Below are 20,073 nucleotides of genomic sequence, written 5' to 3'. Positions count from 1 at the left end.
GAAATATCCTTCTTCATCAAGTCTGTCAGCGATAGCTTGCCGGTTGTTGACTACCCTTTTTTTTAGAAATAAAATAAAATAAATGAAAAAAGCACAAAGCAATCGAGCTCAAACTTTTTTTTTTTTTTTTTTTTTTTTTTTTTTTTTTTTTGTAATCGTTGTTTATATAACTCACTTTCAAGATATTCAGACCTCTTAGCCAAAATTTGCCGCGTTTTCCTTGTGTTACCTGTGCAAAAATTATTAAAAGCAAGATTCTGTTTTCAGAACAAAGTTAATTTTTGTATATTCACTATTCTCATCAGCAACTTTCGCAAGCATATTAGGTAACAAAAACCTGTTAATACGCCACTTGTACGGTCAGTAGGCTTACAATAGCAGAAGAGTACGTTTCCGTCAAACCGTAGCCTTGCTTTATAATCAGATTAGGCAAACATTACTTGACAGCTCCATTTGAATCAGTTCTAAGTGGCGCAACCTACGAAATACCGATCCGTAATGGCGAAACGTTGTACTCACGAATGTATTCATACTTCGTTAACAATAAGTAAATAGGTAGGACGAGGCATGCAAACGTTAATTTATGGATTAGTACAGTTTAATAGAATTTAGAATTTGAATAACTCAAAGCGAGGCAAAATGCAGGCGGTTATACACCAGTAAAGAGCAGTGTGCAAAGTTTCAGTCAGTCCAAAAGTATGGAGAGAGGAAAAGGACAGAACATACAATCAGTATTCGTGTCTATGAACCCATTATCCAATGCAGTAAACTGACAAGTATTTTCTGTGGTATAAGCATGGCTATTTAATATGCTAAAGATCTCCGTACTTTACCACAACCGTTTCACCATTGTATAACTTATGTGGTCATTACACCATTACCTTATTCTTGGCGCCCTGTCAGTAAGTTATTGAGAAACGGTTCTTCTTTTTAAGTACTTTTCAAACGGTTGAACTCCATCAATCTCTCTATCATCTCGAAAGAACATTCCTCGTAGCTGCACAGACATTTTCTGCTACTGCCAAAGCAGTTCTAATGTTTCATCTTGGCATATAATGACTTTTGCTTTGGCTATTTTCAACTGATGCATAAGCTCCTTGACATTTTATTTTGGACTAGCAGTAGTTGTTGCGTCGACTGGAAGCAAAAACACGTTAGTATATCGAAAGTCTTTCACAATAAACTTTTAGATAATACTGGCAGTAGCACCAAGCAAAGATTTAGAATAGTTATACTAAGAAGGAAAAGAAATACACAAGTTTCTATGGTAATAGACAATGCAACATATTTTCCTTACTAGCCTTGCTTTCTACTTAGTTAAGAGTATATAACGCCAGTACATCATCTGCTTAAAAGCTATATAAATCTTGAAAACTAACAGCAAATCCAAAGACCTAATCTTTCAGTTGTGCATAAGTAATATATTTTCCATAGGTGCATTAATCAACAAAAGTTTATATCAGACGTCTTGTTGACATTGGCGAAAATAAACAGGATAATGCCATGCTTCGAGTAGCTTAGCGTCAGGAAAGTTTGATTGATATACCATTAAATTAAATGAGAGTAAAGAGATGAGTTTCAACAACTTGGTTGCATTATACATTGTGTGAGATAGCTTACTATCCTGTGTGTTACAGAAGCGAACATCCATTCAACAATATTAGGGGCGCGAAATACAAGAGGAGATGAATCAATGTGTCGCCCAGCAACATATAATATAATGCGCAGAGGTACCATAGATAGATTATTGTCCCGTGCTTCTTCATAATTTTCTTCACTCCAAGAGCATATATTAGTAGCCTTTATTATGGTCGTGTAAGGACATATCTATTGCCGTATTCAAATCCCTTTTTATATTTCAACCAACCACATCAGCCTTAAACTGGTACTCATTACTTAAACGCTCGTTCCAAGATCGACTTTTCGTCAAAAGAAATTCAGTAAAATAATATCAATTTACTTCGATATGAATATGAACAGAATATACTAATGAATTTGGTCTATTTAAGTCAAAGTAATAATACTCTTCTATAACTTAGGCACGCGATGAAATCCACTCTTCTGGATTCTCAACGCCTACCAAATCCTTTGTAACAGTCAAAACGCGTTGTAACTCATCCACGAACACTAAACCGTTCATCAAATAAGCACTGAAACTAGGGAATGATATGTTCGCAATATCCTTGGGCTCAACCATAATCTTCTTTTCCAAATGGGTAATAAATTTTTGCCGCGATTCCAGTGGGGAAATCATGCACGGTGGTAACGGTGTTTTGGCAGCGAGCGTAGATGAAATCAATTTTAAACATGTGAGAATCGAAGCAAGCTATGTGATTAAAGGTACAATCGTTAGTTATGCAAGGAACATGCTTTTTTTCCTGTCTTTTTTGATATAGTACATATTCTTTTCTCTCACGCATCAGAATGGACGCAATATTTCTTCGCCATTCAGGTCGAATATCGCGTAAGGCTTGACCCTAAATATTGTATAGCATTAGTAAACTCCCCTCCTGACTTTTCATTTCACACTTGGCTTTTTCAATTGAGCTTCACCATATTAGCGACCAAATCAGACATGTTATCCATTTTCTCAACTAATGTCTTATACTTTGCTGCTGGGAAATAACCACGGAGGGGCGGCTCATAGTTTGCATCATGCAGTAGGGCCCTTTCTGCTGCTACTTGACGACGTAGCCCGAGTGCTAAGTGCATAAATGTTGCTGAAGTGCCTGGTGAGGCTTTTTGACCAGAAGGCGAAACGATGCTGGCACTTAAAATACCATAGCATCTTCCTATATCACGGACTGTTTTTGCTATCTTTTTACGAAGTTCGACTCGCCCAGTGGGAGGAAATGGAATCGCCATCAAAATGCCCGAAGCTGCAATGCCTATTAATACTAGCAGTAAACGCTAAATAGACCGAAAGTATGAGACATAAATCTGTTGGCAAACATTATTCTATGTTTTTAAGTAGCATACCTTCCCTGCGACTGTATACACTTGATCGTAATTGGTTAAACCTTCCACAACATACCCATATTCGTAAATGAGCACCAAGAGCATAGTAACTGTGCTCATCAGCGAAGCAACGCGGTATTTGGGGATGAAAAAGAATACGTGGTATAAGGGCAGGAATACGATGAAACAGACAACGGCCATCCCGTACGGGTTTCCACGGCATATTTCCCATACAACTATTCCCAAAATTGATCCAATTATAGACCCAAGAACTCTATCAAATAATCTAAAATATAACTTGTAAATTAATAAACCGTAACTAATTCCATCCAGTGTCTTTCTTTGCTTTGATCATTTGACGGAAATTACCCAAAAACGAACGCACCGGTCATAGGAAACATCCACAATACCAAGGTGATCATCGCCCATTGTCCTCTCCATTCTGTATACCAACCTTGATCTTGCGGCCGCCAGGCAGGGATGGCAAGCATAACAACACCCACAGCAGTTTTGAAAGCAAAAAATGTCGTTGTGTCTGTAAACCATTTACCGATCAAATAGAGGTAATAAAAGAACTTCTGTATCAATGTAGCAGGTGCTGAAACATCAGGATCCGCGATTTGACTCTTTTTCGCTGCAGCAGTGCGTTTGGTATCAAATAAATCATCGTCTTCTTCAGATACGTGTGCAATGTTCACACGCGTCGAGATACGTCCCAAGTCATTATCACCGTTATTCCGGTAATCTCCTTCATCTCCTCCTATTGAGCCTCCAACGTTACTACTGCCTGCAATCCACCTTTTAAGTGTTTGATGGGGCAGCCAAAATCTAGGCTTCAAACGTTTTGTCTCTATTGTTTCTATCAGCTCTAATAACTTAGCCGTATGCAATGCGTGGTTTTTTAAGTTGTAGATGTATAGAAAAATAAGGTACAATGGCCCATTTCGAGGTATATCAGCAGCATTCATGGAAAGAAACTTATAGAAGGCTGCATCGCTTTGTGAAACTTCATCAAAATGCCGGATCGATTCTCGTAATTGCGCTGCTCGAATATTTGCTGTTTGAGCAGAAGCTTCATCGGTGACAGATTTGGATTTGGATACATACAAGCGCGGGAAAGGCCATAAAAGACTATTTAAAGCTGTTCTTGGATGGTAATGAAGGGCGCCCAGTCTAACAGAAGCTTCATCGGTAGCTCTATAACACATACTTGATAGTTCAGCTGCTACGGTTCGAATACCTTCAATGGATATGTAAAAGGCATCAAGAATTTGGGGATCGTTAAATTTTTCAAAGTAAATATCCTTCGTTTCTGCGTAAGCGTAATCATTCTTTAAAATTAAACTGAGGCCAATCCCATGCAGATAGCTTCGCATTCCTATGATCGCTCTTGTCAGTTCGCTACAATCGACATCTGAAATTCTGGAATATATTAACTCTCTTTTAACAGCTCGTTTGCAGTCAATCAATAAAAGTACACCGTTCTTGAGACGTGCATTTAGAGTTGGAAGAGATGCGTTACTAGCCGATGGGGAAGCAGAAAGGAAAGCATCTGAATGTTCTTTCAAAAAAGCATTGTAACCGGCAAGAGTTTTTCTAGCAATACCAAGAAAGTTATTTATACTATCATCCGGCCATATAAAGTAGTTGACGGCAAGGGATATAGCGCCTGCAAGAGCAACAGGTCGTAAGAACAACCACTGAGCAAGGAGGTTGGGTAAATTAGTCAGTATTTTACTCGTTCATCTGAACTGAATTCACAGAACTTACCGCAATTTGTGGCACGAAAATAGGATAACCAGCAGCATAAGTCATAGTAAACTACACATAAATATCATCCAACGTGAGTCTTTGAGCAAAAAACAGATTCTCTAGCAAGCATTAATGTACACTTACCGTCAGAATGATACATGCGATAACACAAGCAAAATTTGCTAGTATAAAAATGAGAACAGGGATGGGTTTGTCATAGGTACTTCAACTAGTCATTCATCTATTGAATCTCTAACCTTTATGAGTTTTCATTCGAACCAAATTAATTGCAAATGTGCCTACAAAAAGAAAAACAGCGAGGATCGCACATGCTCCAGGTTGCACTGGGTTACGATCCGCTGGATTTCTTGCCAGGTTTGCGAGATACATCCCTAAAAATCACGTTGATTGCTGTCAAGAAAAAAAAACCAAGTACTATAACTGTAAGTCAAAACCATTATACCTAATATACTCCAAGCTGCAGCAATCAAACCGCCTAATGTACCAAGTAATACAGCCTATAATCCATAACTTAAGTTATCAATAAATGGTAACACAGAGATGCAATGCACGCTTATATCCTCACCTCTGTCTGAACACCTGCAAAATTGATTGAATCGATAAATTAGGTTAGGTATTAAAAGCTCGTACTCTCGTTCTGATGCATCCCTTGATTACAATAAACTACATTTACCTATTGTCCTCACTGGAAAATAGAAAATGGTGACAATGGCAACCAACAAAACTGATTCTCCAACAACCTCTCTGGTATGCATGGACAATGAGAAAATGACAGAGATCAACAATGCAAATGCTGCTTTAGCAGTTTTCCTGAACTGTGGCAGTGTTGGTATTGAAGTTTTTAATGTTTGCATAAAGCTAGGCTTCTCAGTGGAATTTGGTGGTGCTATATCTATTCGTGTCGTAGGAGGAGATTGTTGAGCATCTGTAAAAGGGTTTTGACTACTATGATCTGGTTTATGCCCTTCTTCATCCGAGCTTGTCTTATTAAATGATTGTCTGTGTGACATCGATGAAGTGGGTCTCGTTCTATCCATGGCATACGTGTTACTGTTTATAGTGGATGGTGCATAAGATGTTCTGTCGTCCATATTACTCGATAGCCAAGAATGCCTCTTTTCAGATGTATTTAAATTGTCCAACTCCGTCTCTTGATCCATGTTAACAAACCTCTGTAACAAAGACAAAGAAGAAATCAACAGATGGAAAAAAGGCGATTATTCTAAAAAGCCAACAAATTTCTATTGAATTGATGCTTTTCACAGTTTCTTGACGTCAAAAAAATTACAGTTGAAAGTAAGCTCAGAATCTCAGCTTTAGCAAATTTGGAGTGAGGTAACCAATGAAAATATAAATTTTCCCTGCAGATCAGCATGTCAGGCGAAAAACATAAATGGTTAACAACCGAGTGGGCAAATGTTTGCGCTATTAAAACTTAGTCAAGCCTCCAACAAAGGTCAAATTAGCTTTCCTGGAATATGAATGCTGTATATCTTGAGGATAACATGTTAAAAAGCGCTTACAATTTCCTTACTCATGTTGAGGTTGATTATGGCTTTCTTTACCACAAGCTCTTAGTCAGATGTACAGTGAATTGCGTTGAAAATAGAATGTTTTAATCTTTACAAGAGAAATTTTATAGAGCAATAGATATTTTTTCAACAATAGAGTTTCTTGAGGTCAATAGAAAAAAGAAAAATTTATATCTCAAGAGGTCAGAAACGCATATTGTGAGTTAAGTTTACTGTATCACTGTTTGAAGAACATAAAGGATCGGGGTACAAAAATCATACAGTGTTTTTCCTTCCGTCGAATTTTTATTGGATAATCTGAGTTTTATTTGTAGACGTTTCTAGGTAAACCACGATACGAATTGAAATAATCCTAATAGACAAATCAAACTTTTACCGAGCGAGACTACCCTTCAATTTCTAATCCAACAACTGCATTATGGAAGATTTCAGTCACTTTAACCCCGTCAAAGAAGGCTATTATGTAGCAGACAATAAATCTAATGAAATGGATATTGATTACAACGATATTCAAACACTGGTTCAGTACGGTGAACCACAACAGCCTGCAGAGCCTCCTAATGTTGAGATGTCTGACGTAGTTGATGAGCTGCAATCGCATATGGAGGCGCTTGATATCAAGGCGACGAAACAACGACGAGGGTATAATACCGCTCAAATTAAGAAAATGTTTTATCTTTTGCAAGAAGAAGGAACTTTGAGGGTTTTACTATCTCTATTTCTGGTTTATGGAAGCATATAACTGAGAAATGTGCTCTTTCTTTGAAAATGCAATCAAATATACTATTGAAAAAGATTCACCGAGAACACTTGACCTTCGTGTCAGTGTCATAACACAATGGAAGGCTGCAGGCGTCGATTTTCAAACAAATTGTGTATTTATGGATGAGGCTGGTTACAATATGCATATGATCAGAAATCGCGCGTGGTCGAAGGTTGGGAAAGCAGCAAACGTAAAAGTATTTCCTCAACGTGGTGTGAATATAAGTATTATAGGCTGTATCTCTCACTTCGGTATTGTCGATTTTTCAAAAGTTAAGCCTATGCCAGTCAAGGAGGCCGAAATCAATTCAAAGGAATTCCAAAGTGAGAAAGAAACGGAAACGAGACAATGACGAAAAACGAAGCTTAGAAAAGGGACTACAACATATCATGTTGTTAAATTTGTCGAGAGTGTAATGGATATTTTGGATCAGCTTAACAAAAAGGATATGTTTATTGTTATGGATAACTGCAGAATATACCATTCTGAATTTGTCGTGAAAGCAATCAATTCACGTGGATACAAGCCTCTTTTCCTGCCACCATATTCACCCTTTCTAAATCCTATCGAAGAGTGCTGGTCCAAAATTAAAAGTATAATTCGACGAAACTCTTCAGATTCCAATGATACCTTAACTCCTAGAATTAAGCAAGCCTGCCTCTCAGTCTCTATGGAAGATTGCTTAGGTTGGATCAGACACTCCGAAACTTTTTGGGACAGATGCTTAGATAGAGAAGTTTTGTTAAGATGAAGTTTTCTATTTCATTTTTTTCTCCTAAGAAATCTTATCTGGTCTCGTAGGATATTTCGTTCGTATCCTGGTTTACCTAGAAACGTCTCCAAATAAAACTCAGAGTGTCCTAGTACGGAAGTAAAAACACTGTATATAAGCACGAACGTTTTGAAAGATCAATTGAAAACATACTTATTTGGACCTGTCTATTTTAGATAGTCTTTTTATTTCATGATTTTTTTTCTTATGAATTTAACAATGTCGGAGATACAGACTTTTTCTCTCTTTCCTCTGCACATGCAAATTGATATTTACTTTAAATCGATTAGACATCATGAAATCAATAAGCTTAAAACTATCTATTCTTAGAGTAATGCTTAAATTGTAATTATTGGCTTTTTCTTGTATGACCATAAAGTTTATTTGAGCTTATTGAGCGACCTTCACAATGAACAACAATATGCACTGTTTGGTGATGTCACAATATGCTGAGGTAGTAAATATTACTATCAAACTTTTTTTTTCTAGGAAAAAAACCTTTTTCTCAGTTGGATACTGACGTGTTTGGTGAGATAATAACTAATACTCGAGTACGTACAACCAGGTAGAGAATACATTCTTCCACGGTCTATCAATATTGCATCTAATATAGGTTATGTACAAGAATATAACAAGATAGAGGATTGAAGTAATACAAGAAGCATCTGAACCTGAAATTAGTGACTAGCATACGCGTCCTCAAATATAAATTCCCATTAAACCTTACAGAGTAAATAATCCTTCTACTTCATCTGAAGAACATTGAAGACACTTAAGTTCATAGTCATCGACTTACAACTGTTACCAATTTTAAATAAGCAAATACAACAGACACGTTAGAAAAAAGAGAACGTGTACGACTTGTAGTAACAGAAAATGCCACGTTCAAATGTCAGGTTGTGATCTCATAGGTTTAAGCAATGAACTTTTAAAAAGGTACATGCTTGAATGCTCTATGATTAAACCTATTCATGTGGTAAAAAAGAAAGCAAATAGGTAAGAAGCAACAAGGTGAATTCACATATACTTTTTCCAACTTATAATTTTTAGTAGCTTTGCGCTCATTCATTTCAAAACGGAGATCGATGCTTCTACCTTTTACCATATATATTGTCTTCAAGAAAAGGCTGTGTGTCCGAGATTAGAAGAGGTGAAAGTAAATCCAAGTTTGATAGGAAGTCATCCAGTTATCTATGTAAGTTTTTTTATAGCTCGTATTAATGAAAATATATTAACATGTATGATCAACACATTTATTAGAGTTCCTTTCAGGTGCAACGACGAATCACTTCCTCGAGCAAATTTCTGTGCCGTTGCCCTCCTATTAACACTGGCAATAGCAATAGCAACCCCACATCCAACACAAACTCAAACGATACCAGTGCTGACCCATCAGCTTCAACCACAATCAATAGCAATAGCAATAGCAACCTCAAATTTATCACTAATTCAAACAATAGTAATTCAAATACACAACCTCTAACAGTATTAATACTATTGCAACTGGATCAACAGTTGATGATTGGCACGACGATATTGAGGCGGCAAAGCTGAAAATACGTTGACGGAGACGAGGACAAAAATGTGGTAACAAGCTCCAAGAGCCGCGCTTTATTTTCCTTTTATGGTTCAAAAATTTATAATAGTACTTAAATACGAATACCTGAAGTATTGTACTTATTATACAAGAGCGAAAGGATCTTTGTTGTTCCCACCCACCACTCCTCTCTTATTCTCTTTGCTCTTTCTACTGTCTCATTCAAGAAGATGAAGTTAAAAAATTTTAATTATTTCCATATATTATATATTTTTTTAGTAGTACAAATTCGTTAAATAAAGTATGAAAAGTTGATAACAACAAAGATCCTTTCGCTCTCGTATAATAAGTACAATACTTCAGGTATTCGTATTTAAGTACTATTCTAATGTTGGTTTTTTTTTTCTATTGACCTCAAGAAACTCTATTGTTGAAAAAATACCTATTGCTCTATAAAAGTTCTAGACCATTCTATTTTCAAACGTAATTCACTATAATCAATTTTGCAGTTTAAAACATGTCCGTTCAACATTTAAACTTGTTTTTTTTTATCACTTTGCCGGAGGGGATATCGGCTTTATTGAATAGAGCAAAAGGTCTCACAAAGAGGTATTATTTGCCAGAGTTTATCTAAATAAATATAGTTTTTGTCGCCTTTCTAGGCCTCAAAATATACTTTACATTGAAAGTAGTAAATTTCCATTGTTATCTACAGGCGAGCTCTGTTTGCTGATATTTGTTCTTTCCTGATCCATTCTTTGACTTCTCGTCTTAAGATCTTGCCACTTGCACTTTTCGGCACTTGATCAATGATTCGTACACCACCTCTTAGTTTTTTATGATTAGCTACGTTACTGTTTACAAAATCAGTTATTATACGAATGGTGTCATTATTTCGAGGCACGGATGGTTGAGGAACAATATATGCTCGAGGAAGCTCTGTTGCTTGAGTTGCATCATAAACACCTACTACACAACAATCTGCTATGCTCTCATGGCTCATAATTAAGGCTTCTAGCTCAGCGGGAGCTACTTGAAAGCCTTTATATTTGATTAGCTCCTTAATTCGATCGATGATATAGAACTCTTTCGATTTGGAGTTAAAAATAGCAACGTCGCCCGTACGAAGGAATCCGTCGTCAGTAAACGTTTTGTTATTAGCATCAACATCATCCAGATAACCCTTCATAATGACAGGACCTTTCAAAAGTATTTCTCCAGGTTGATCTGGTCCAACTTCATTTCCTGTCTCGACATCCACAATCTTGCATTCCATATTAGCTAGTAGAACCCCAGATGATCCTGATAAGCTGACACCCACTTTCTGATATATGCAACCAGCTGTAGTTTCGGTCAAACCATATCTATTATATTTATAGGATTAAATTCATGCTTTATCACTTTAAAACGTGTATCAACAATCAACTTTCCTACCCTTGTCTGACAGGAGCCTTTACTCGTAGATTAAGCGCTTCAATGTGTTCGGAACTCAAAGGTGCAGCACCACTAGTAATCATTTTCAAAGAAGAGAGGTCATATTTCAAAACAGCTTCATTCTTAGCCAGATGCACAGCTAGAATAGCCATTAGACGTTAGTTTACCTGAATCTGATTTATTATCACTGTCAAAAGATCACTGTAATTGTTTAACTCACCTACAGGAGGCACTAATGCACACACTGTTGCTTTATACTTCTCAATCAATCGACAAACGAGCTCCAACTCATATTTAGGTACAACGACAACTTGTGTATTTGTGTAAAATGCTCGTAAAACAAGCGTAGTCAAACCGAAGATATGATAAAAAGGAAGAAATCCAATATATACATCGGCCGCTTCGTGGGGATTAATCTCTTCATAACTAGAAACCAGAATCATCTGCGATACAAAATTACGGTGAGTTAGCATTACGCCTTTAGCAATGCCCGTAGTACCACTTGAAAAGCATATAAACGCAGTATCTTCAGCAGGGTTGATGTCACCCTTGGGAGGGAACAGTAAGGGTTTGTTTCTATGGCGTGCAGCCAAGGATTTCAAAGGCTGAATGCTGCCAACCGCTTCCTCGCCAAAAAGGTAGATTCTTTCTGGAGGAATGCCATTATTGGCTGCCACTTTGCATAAAATGGGTAAAAGGCTTGGAACGGTAACAAGAGCTTTAGCTTTGGTTTTTTGTATTTGATAGTTGAATTCGGCTAAGTAGTTGTTGAAAATAAGTTTTTGTGAGTCAGCCGTACGTACACAAATCTGCTATTAAATAGTTTTTTTTTCTTTGCCTCACCTTCAGTATAGTTTGGATTGCTAAAGACAAACGATTGAAATGAATAATAATCAGCACAAGATTATTTTATGCAAGCCTTTATCAACAGCCAATGTAGTAGTTTACCCGGGAGTAATAGTACATTGAGCCGCCAGAAGGGAGAGGTATAGTACAGCATGATCATATTGATTAGGTGCGAATACGGCGACCACATCACCCTTTGTCAAGCCGACATTCTCTTTCCAACCTCTCGCGAGTTGACTTGATAATGTCTGTGCTTCTTGAAACGATATAGATTTACCACTTAACCCGTCAATAAGTAATGGCTGATCATGTCTCCGGACTGTATTATATATATTCGGTTGAAACAGAAAGTTATAAATGTCGATATCAGGAACAGAAATGGGTGGTTGCGATGAAGTAAATAAAGTCATTCCGGCTTTCAGTAATATTGATTTGGAACACTTAAAGAAAAGATGAGTAAGATCCTTATGTACGATAAATGGCTTAAGAATGTGAGACTACATACAATAACAAATTGATCTTTTCGATGGATGCGTAAGTGGGAAATTCTTTAGTAATTCAAACGTTTCGCAAAGCTGATCTTGGCTTTTGATTTGCTGACTTGGTTTGCAAAAGGAAAACTTAAACGAAGGGGTGAACGTTGTCCCGTCTTCCAATTTGATAATTTTTGGCTAGTGGGTTAAAAGAAAAGAACCTTTTAAAGAAGCATGTCGGTTCTGATCCATCATTTTCGTGTTCCTGTTCTTCCTCACCATAAACTGAGTTAAATTACCAAAAAAGATGATTGGGGGTAAAAACCGTCCCCTTGATTTCCCGATTGAGCCAAATGATAACGAGCTTTTTAGTTCTACGTAGACGCGTCTGGTCTATCTTGACAAAGCAACTAAACAAAGACAAATCAGTTCGATCCAAGCTGCTCAATTAGTGTAGCAATTGGTTGAAAACCTAGAATAAGAATTAAAAGCGTACTGTGGGTTTATTTATACAAGGAAATTGTGGTTTTCTTACTTAACCCCAAAGCAAGTCCGAGGATAATCCCGAAATGAGGCAAATCGGTATAGGCTCAACGGGAGAAGTATAGCGGCTTACAGCCAACCAAATAGAACAATTTATTTAAAAAAAAAAAAAAGATAAAAACTATTACAAACAAAGATTACAAATATCAAATAAAATCAAATCAAACATCAATAAAAACATAATACAGATATAAGAAATACAAAATATTGAAACGGCAAATGAAAAAAAGAGAGAGAGGGACGGTAAACTTTGTTAGAAATAATGTCTTTGACCGTAAGGCGCATTCCAGCTATTTCGTAGGGTTGAAAATAAATCACGTCCACCAAAGAATACATCTGGCCAGGATTTATCCCGCGAGTTTTGTTGTTGTTCATGGCCTATCGCCATTTCTTCAACAGAGCCAATAGCCGGTGTACTAACAGAAGGCTTCATCATCGTTGACATACCATGAGGGTTGGATAAATGGAAAACGGATTGAGAGGAAGATAGCATCAATGATGACGTTGGTTGGGGCGGCGAAAGTGGACGTTGAAAAGCGGTAGTGGCTGTAGAATTGATATTCATCCTTTCAAAGCCTGGACCGAAGAAAGGGGCGAAATTCTTACTGCCAGATGGAAGAAGAGGTGCTGCCCAAATATTCTTGTAGGTATTGTGATAGCAGTTTCTACGAATTGAAGGAGGAGGTAGCATACCATTCACGCGGCCAAAGAGGGTATTATGATGCTGTTGCGCGTAGCTGGTATTGTTGATAGAATTAATGGTATCTTCTTGTTGCCGAGGATAATGATGAGGGGAATAAGAGGGCGCTAAGGTTTCTGATAATGGTGGACTTGGCATGCCACCGGTGACTGTAGCAGGAGGAGTAGGGATAGTGTTATTACAGGTTGAAAGAGCCTGCTGGTATTGCTGCTCGGAGAATCCAGGAGAAAGCATGGACGAAGGAAAGTAACAGTCTGCTATAAAAGAATAGACAAAAGTTATATTTAGTAATATGGGCCAAAGCAAAAGGTGTGCATCCTTGAAAACGTGTATCTTTACCTTGCTTGTACTGGCAGCTCTGGAAACAGTCTTGCTGATGCTGGGTTGCAAGGTCTTTAAAGAAGAAGCCGGCTGATTCAATATGCATCTTTATGATTTCTTTTGCTGTTTCCAAGTAATGATATCCTTGACGAAGAATGGAGCGGCAAATAAGTCTGAAGATTAAGACACAGTTACATTCCTCTGTTTGATAACCGTATTTCCATTCGAGGAGGTCTGGCTCATTAAAGTCGAGATCGCTCACAATTTCGCTTCCTTTCAGTTCAATGTTGGGACATTCAGCATTCAGCTGTTGTCGAATACGCGCTATAAAATTAGGATCAGTGAGCGTTTTTCGCATAGAGTTGTCTTTAATAGCGACGACCATATGCTTTTCTATATCAATAAACTGTTGTACATAAGAAATGACCAGAGGGAGCTGAGCTTGAGGCCCATAGACGGTAACATAATCCATACCCAAACGCTCTGGCCACCATATCATTGAGCTGTTCGCTTGACAGAGATCTCGTAATTCCTGGGCATATTTACTTGAAATTATACGTTGTAATGGAAAAGGGACGACCATCATTGTTGTGACATAGTTTTTATCCTTATTATAAGCAATAAATGCAGTAACCGCCTCTCTTAAATGATCCAAATTTGATTTATTCTTCATGGGAGTGCGCGCGACTACGTTATCTTCATTTTCAAAGTAGCCACCCATAGACTTGAACTCTTCTGTGTTGGAAAATTTGACGTAAACACCATACTGCTTCATAACCTTTTGAATGTTTTTGCCGCCTACGCCAATGATACGACGATGATAAATTTCAGGAACATAAAATGAGGTTTCGGCAGGTAACTCATCTTGAAGCATGCAGAAACCTTCCATTGCTTTCGTACTGTCATCGCTTTCGACGATTATAGCCGAGTTGTATTCGTTGGAGATGGTAAATCGGATAGAAGCGGTGCAGCTTTTCATAATTTTGTTGATTTTGCCATTCTTCTTGCCACTTACAAATTCCCGTTGATCTGTAGCTAGTTCAACTGAAAAGATAGTGTACTTGTGATTTTCCTAGAAGAGTACGAGATAGAAAGACAGACAGAGAGAGAGAGAGAGAGAGAGAGGGAGAGAGAGAAGGAGAAAACAGTTTAAGTGATAGCGTTAATATGGTATTTCTCAGTCTTGCAATTACAAGTACGTCTACTACTCACGGGGAAGTGATCCATATCGCTTACAAATTGATATGCAGCCTTGACTTGACTTTCTGTTCCAAGCAAGTTCATGGAATAAGTCTCCGAATCATAGCTTATTTCAGCACCGGATGCTAAAGCATATTGCGCCAAGATCAACGGGAAATTATCCAATTTTTGCAAAGAGTTATTTTCATTGAATTTAAAAGTAGCCTCATAAACGCTAGATGTCTATAGTATAAATTACGACGTATGAAGAGAGAGCAGAGGAACACGAGGTCTTAGTATATTCCAACAATACAACAACTCTATTTTCTATTATTAATTTATTAGTTTGTTTATAATTTACCAGATGATTTAATAGTCGAATGGAACGTTCAGCATAAATTCTATTTTCCGCGTATATCGAAACGGAATTGTTGCCTGATCCTACAGCCGGAAATAAGAAGAAGGACCCTATAAACAATTATGGGGTATGAAACCGAGGGAAAAAAAAAAAAAGTTTTAGATATCAAAATAATGCTTACGTGCTTTTCATTTCAAACCTACCATTATCAATCATTATCTTTCTTACTTCATCGCGCTTGTTTAGAAGCACCCAATCTAGCTTTCTTGAGTTGACATGGGACTTTTTGATATAAACTGAGGCTGCCTATTGATGTTAGATGAATCTATTAGAAACGCCTTATCAAGCTTATTATCTCAATCTATAAACTTACCATTTGAGCAAATAACTTCTTTATGGCTCTTTTAGCTCTAGTCAAGGTGGTTACTGATTCGCCTGAAAGGTAGATAAGGGCTAGACTCTCCTTCTTATCATCTTCTTTCTGATTACAATGTAGATGAGCGAATGGCGATTTTAGATAGATATTGGTAGCTGTCTCCTGCATGATGGCTTGTAAATGACTGTGCTTGCGTCCAGCAATAAGATAATGAAACTGCTGTGGTATATCATCCAAACGATCAATGACAAGGCCCGACTATACAAATGTAATCATAAAAAATGATACGTGTGAGCATTTGAATGCTGATTACGCGGTATTCTACAACAGCAGAAGCTCTTTTTATGTTCTTTTTTCTTACCAGTCTATCAAGAAGCACGAGAATATCCACGCGTGCTGCTTCAAGTGAATCAATACAACCAAGCATGTGAATTTCGGGACCCGAACAAATATTATGATGATGGCAATGGTAGCAGATCTTAATTCCGATATGATACGTTTGAGCTATATGAATCAACGATGGTTTAACTTCCGGATGAAAGAGTGCATCCATATTCGACGAATTTATTGTCAGAGTAGACTACAAGGCATGTAGGAGGAGCATAAGAATGATTAAAAGTTGATATAGTAGTAAGCGCTCAGTTTATGTTTACCTTGATAGGGCTATTTCTCAAAATATCGCTTCTTACATTTGTAAGAGCGGCTTGAGCGGTACCACACAATAGTACGTTGCAAGCATTACTGTCATTCTCACTGCCAGTCTGAGCGTTATTGTGTAGTTGCTGCTGACGAGAGATCAAAACAGTATCTAACTCGGAACTATATTTTTTTGCGTAGAGTTGATTCAATTGTTCAATATCAATTGTATTCTTCAATTGGCTTTTTGTAGTCGTGTCTAGATTGAAGGAATGTATAAACATTTTCGAACTTATGTAGAAGGAAGGAAAGGTATAAATCGGTGTGTTTCCGTGAATAGAATGTGAAGATAAAGGGAATTGGAACGTAAAAGAGTTGAGTGGTATCTAAAGGAATGTATAGAAGTGAAAGGAAAGAAAAGAGAGGTATATTGAGAGTGTTTTGACATTTTGAATAGATCTATTACGAGAAGTATTTATACTGTATAAGGAGGATATGATATTAAAAAGCCGATCTTCACTTAAAAATAAGAAAGCTTATTTTGTACAAAAACGTGGTGCATGAAAAATTGTTCATGTGTCAACTAGCGAAATTCATTAAAAAAAAAAAAGAAATTGCGGAGTTGAAACATATTAACGAAAAAAAAAAAAAGTTATTTTTTAACAGATGGCAAGAAGGCAATTTTGGTCTGAACATTTTTTCATCTGGAGCCAACAAGTAAAACAGAGGACATTTTTCACTTATTGAGATATTCACAAAAAAGAAAAAAATAAAAAATAAAAAAAATAAAAACGAAATATGATTTCCCTATGCCATTTTTGGACATTCTGCTTCTTTTTTAAATTTTTCTCATTCTTATCTGTGGTAGCCTACTTAAACGAGGATTCCCTTGTCGTTTTCTGTTAATATCATTACAAATAGAGCCCTCTTAACATAAAGAAAAACATTATAAGGGTTGAAGTATGAACTTGTCTGACCTTGTTCATAGAAGTGCAGGAGATAACAGCAACAAGAACAATCTTAAAGATAGCTTGACGGGCAATTCCAACAATAATAGTAACACATTCAACAGTCGATTCATACCATTGAGTAGTAGCAGTAGCAACAGTAGAGAAAATGATAAGAGTAGTAATAACCATAACAACAACTTATTTCAGCAGCTGGGTGTCGATTCCACTAGTTCTCCTACTTCCCACTCAAATGCATTTGCAAGTTTGACGAGTCAATCTCAACAACAACCATTTTTATTCTCTATGAGCAATGTAAATGCTATGACAATGGACGACCAGGGAAAACTATCAGAAAAGATGCTGACCCTCATTTTTGTTTTTTTTTCTGAAAATTAATAGACAGATTGGATAAATAATGATGTTTTGTTCAACGATAATATACTAAATAATGGAAGTAGCGAACCATCAATCGAATCAATATCTACGACCAATGTGACTAATAGCACAGCATCTAAGACCACCAATGGCTTCAATACAGTTATCCTTAACAGCAATGTTGCTTTGGATCATTGTAGTGATAAAGCGTTAAGCTCCATCAATAATATACTGACGGATGCAGTTATGTCGTCTGTAAGGCCAGCCCAAACAGCAACATCGCCAAAACCAGTACACACTAGCTCAAATCAACAACAACAACATCCACATCAGCAACCTGTATACCCGTCTCCGCATTTGGACCCCTTCAAGCCTTCTACGGAGCATCAGCTTCAGAATAATTTTTTCTACAATTTCAAATACCAAGAGAACAACCACTCTTCTTCTCCAGCTCAAAACAGCAACAATTATACCATGGATAATAACACCTTTATATCTGTTAATAACGATGGACTTGATATTCCTTTATCAAGGCCTTTTGATACAAATAATATGGAAACTACTACGCCTATGAATACTACCATCAGCACCAAGGTAGCTACCCCAGATTCTAGTATCAGCGAAAGCACTGCACCAGTGACTGATGGTACTATGAAAAGCATTTTTTCTCCTGCATCCTCATCTTCAACCCACCAACAGCCTCAAACATCAATGCAACAGATACAACAACAGTTATCGCCACCGATACAACCTCAGCCCTTGGACACTTCTTCCATAGCAACATCAAAAACAATCAACAGGTCAGCAATGCCTCCCATTACGAACACCGCACCCTTATCGGAAGTCAATCATACCACTCCACCCTCCAAAAAACCGAGAATAACCGGCGCAAACGTCACAGCAGAAAACATAGTCGATGGATATATTCAGTTCGTGCTTAGCCACGATGCTGCCTATATAAACGATGGCATTGAAAGCCTCGTTTTTGCAAAGCGCAAATTTCAATCGGTTCCTAAAACAGGCGATATCACTTATACTACATGGGATATATTTCAACTTGTCAAAAAACTACATCACCAAGAGATCAAGAACTGGTCTCAATTAGTAGGTCAGTTAGGATTACAAGACATGGCAGGTCGACCACAATTTGCGCAGCGCGTGAAGCGTTGGATGCATAAGTATAAGATAGACTGTTATTTTGATTATTTGCTGGGGAATGAGTATGAGTTTAACCCGCCTGATGATAAATACTCGCATTGCCTATTGATCGGAAACTATAAACGAAAAGGAACAGCCACTACAGCCGCAAGCCATACAGCAGCAGCAGCAGCAGTCAATATACCCGAACAAACATCTTTGCTGGATGACGATGATATGACAGATGATACCATGAATGCCGCTGCGACTACTGCTAACAATGGAAAGCAAGCACGCTTACCTATTTTAATGGCAGGCAGCAGGAAGAGAATGAGAGAGAATAATCAAAATATATATGAAAACTCACAAAAGTTTGCCAAGACTCACCATGAGGAAGAAGAGGAGGATAGAGAGTCAGTCGAGGAGGACTTACAGCACGATGAGGCAAAGGATAATGATCAACACCCAGGCATTGGTAAGGAGCATGATGATTTGGACCAAACGCAACAACAACAACAACAACAAGAAGAAGAAGACGACGACGATGACGAAATGGAATTTGCAGGTCAAGACGAGCAAGATGACATAAAACAGAATGATGATGAAGAAGACAATGAGACCGATGATGAAGAGGAAGAGGAAGAGGAAGAGTTAGTCGATGAAATAGATGAACTGGCATCATCCTCTTCTTCACCTACATCACCTATCTTGACAGCGTTACTCTCTCCTAAAATAGCACCAAGTAAAGAGCCTATCGATGCTAAAGTTACCAACACCTCAAAAGTTTTCGCCATTTCCTCACTTATAAAATCACCATCAGCAACAATACCTTGCCCTATAGATCGACAAACTCAAACAGAGCAATCGTTAATATCTCTTTTACCATCTATTCCGCCCTTATCTAGTTGTTCAAATTGCAAAAATGCAGAAAAAGAAGTCAACCGCTTGAAAGCCTACGTTTTACAATTAGAGACACAAGTAGAAAGGCAGGATAAACAAATCAATAAATTGCTCAGATTACGTGATAGAACAGAGAAATGGAGAAAACAGATCATTTCGGATTTAGCCCGAGGACCTACATTGACGAGTGCTTCTGATAACGAGAATAGCATTGATTCTTATGATGAAGAAGACGATGAAGAAGAATATGAAGCGGGGCATACAACAGGAACTACAAACTCTGAAGAGCTCCATAGATTGTGAGCTCTATCTTCTTTTTAAAATGCTTAATGTACTGTCCAATGCTTTTCTGTAAATGATATTATTTATTTCCAATCCTTGTATATATTTCTTCCATTTCCCCTCCTCTCCGCCCCCTTTTACCCATAATAGTGTATTTTCTCGAATAAAGCTGAGCGTAAAGCCTTACAATGGCTGAGGACTGACACGCACGATAATATGAGCAGATCT

General features: G+C 37.5%; 6 protein-coding genes across 6 annotated transcripts; 2 read left to right on the top strand and 4 right to left on the bottom strand.

The window, feature by feature from the left end:
• Positions 1-1,872: 1,872 nt before the first annotated feature.
• BDF20DRAFT_646926 (uncharacterized protein) lies at positions 1,873-2,506 on the bottom strand. Its single transcript, XM_053075937.1, has 2 exons — positions 2,400-2,506; positions 1,873-2,326 (listed from the first exon to the last, which is right to left on the bottom strand). The coding sequence occupies exons 1-2, from the start codon at positions 2,418-2,420 to the stop codon at positions 2,036-2,038; spliced, it is 312 nt and encodes a 103-aa protein (XP_052934022.1). The 5' UTR covers positions 2,421-2,506; the 3' UTR covers positions 1,873-2,035.
• On the bottom strand, positions 2,468-5,387 carry BDF20DRAFT_646937 (Fusaric acid resistance protein-like-domain-containing protein). The gene is made up of 8 exons (XM_053075938.1): positions 5,297-5,387; positions 5,174-5,228; positions 4,968-5,102; positions 4,855-4,892; positions 4,729-4,779; positions 3,328-4,658; positions 2,980-3,244; positions 2,468-2,910 (listed from the first exon to the last, which is right to left on the bottom strand). The coding sequence occupies exons 3-8, from the start codon at positions 5,098-5,100 to the stop codon at positions 2,539-2,541; spliced, it is 2,190 nt and encodes a 729-aa protein (XP_052934021.1). The 5' UTR covers positions 5,101-5,102; positions 5,174-5,228; positions 5,297-5,387; the 3' UTR covers positions 2,468-2,538.
• A 3,119-nt stretch (positions 5,388-8,506) lies between these two features.
• BDF20DRAFT_989349 (uncharacterized protein) lies at positions 8,507-9,363 on the top strand (the record flags this gene model as incomplete). Its single annotated transcript, XM_053085297.1, has 4 exons — positions 8,507-8,794; positions 8,852-8,993; positions 9,059-9,257; positions 9,314-9,363. Exons 1-4 carry the CDS (start codon positions 8,688-8,690, stop codon positions 9,361-9,363), a joined length of 498 nt encoding a protein of 165 aa, XP_052934020.1. The 5' UTR covers positions 8,507-8,687.
• Positions 9,364-10,044: 681 nt separating this feature from the next.
• BDF20DRAFT_823555 (uncharacterized protein) lies at positions 10,045-12,025 on the bottom strand (the record flags this gene model as incomplete). Its single annotated transcript, XM_053077809.1, has 5 exons — positions 10,045-10,699; positions 10,770-10,908; positions 10,990-11,526; positions 11,613-11,632; positions 11,718-12,025. The coding sequence occupies 5 exons, from the start codon at positions 12,023-12,025 to the stop codon at positions 10,045-10,047; spliced, it is 1,659 nt and encodes a 552-aa protein (XP_052934019.1).
• A 727-nt stretch (positions 12,026-12,752) lies between these two features.
• BDF20DRAFT_881939 (uncharacterized protein) lies at positions 12,753-16,728 on the bottom strand. Its single transcript, XM_053081695.1, has 8 exons — positions 16,219-16,728; positions 15,927-16,145; positions 15,563-15,823; positions 15,393-15,495; positions 15,193-15,299; positions 14,865-15,074; positions 13,671-14,724; positions 12,753-13,588 (listed from the first exon to the last, which is right to left on the bottom strand). The coding sequence occupies exons 1-8, from the start codon at positions 16,483-16,485 to the stop codon at positions 12,885-12,887; spliced, it is 2,925 nt and encodes a 974-aa protein (XP_052934018.1). The 5' UTR covers positions 16,486-16,728; the 3' UTR covers positions 12,753-12,884.
• A 36-nt stretch (positions 16,729-16,764) lies between these two features.
• BDF20DRAFT_989346 (ARS binding protein 2-domain-containing protein) lies at positions 16,765-20,067 on the top strand. The gene is made up of 2 exons (XM_053085296.1): positions 16,765-17,463; positions 17,551-20,067. Exons 1-2 carry the CDS (start codon positions 17,164-17,166, stop codon positions 19,864-19,866), a joined length of 2,616 nt encoding a protein of 871 aa, XP_052934017.1. The 5' UTR covers positions 16,765-17,163; the 3' UTR covers positions 19,867-20,067.
• The last annotated feature ends 6 nt before the right edge of the window (positions 20,068-20,073 follow it).

The sequence above is a fragment of the Mycotypha africana genome (assembly GCF_025528875.1).
Source record: "Mycotypha africana strain NRRL 2978 chromosome Unknown BDF20scaffold_8, whole genome shotgun sequence".
NCBI lineage: Eukaryota > Fungi > Mucoromycota > Mucoromycetes > Mucorales > Mycotyphaceae > Mycotypha > Mycotypha africana.
This window is presented reverse-complemented; position numbering and strand designations above follow the sequence as displayed.

Bases quoted from the DNA above. Each gene is read 5' to 3' on its own strand.
- BDF20DRAFT_646926 (XM_053075937.1), bottom strand. From the start codon at position 2,420: ATGCGTGAGAGAAAAGAATAT. The intron at 2,327-2,399 runs GTACTATATCAA...TTAATCACATAG, and splicing joins TGCGTGAGAGAAAAGAATAT to CTTGCTTCGATTCTCACATG.
- BDF20DRAFT_646937 (XM_053075938.1), bottom strand. From the start codon at position 5,100: ATGTATCTCGCAAACCTGGCAAGAAATCCAGCGGATCGTAACCCAGTG. The intron at 4,893-4,967 runs GTTAGAGATTCA...TTTTTATACTAG, and splicing joins TCGAATGAAAACTCATAAAG to CAAATTTTGCTTGTGTTATC. The intron at 3,245-3,327 runs GTAATTTCCGTC...GTTATATTTTAG, and splicing joins ACCGGTGCGTTCGTTTTTGG to ATTATTTGATAGAGTTCTTG.
- BDF20DRAFT_881939 (XM_053081695.1), bottom strand. From the start codon at position 16,485: ATGTTTATACATTCCTTCAATCTAGACACGACTACAAAAAGCCAATTG. The intron at 15,496-15,562 runs GTAAGTTTATAG...TAACATCAATAG, and splicing joins AGAAGTTATTTGCTCAAATG to GCAGCCTCAGTTTATATCAA. The intron at 15,300-15,392 runs GTAGGTTTGAAA...AATTGTTTATAG, and splicing joins AAAGATAATGATTGATAATG to GGTCCTTCTTCTTATTTCCG.
- BDF20DRAFT_989346 (XM_053085296.1), top strand. From the start codon at position 17,164: ATGAACTTGTCTGACCTTGTTCATAGAAGTGCAGGAGATAACAGCAAC. The intron at 17,464-17,550 runs GTAAATGCTATG...GAAAATTAATAG, and splicing joins TTTTATTCTCTATGAGCAAT to ACAGATTGGATAAATAATGA.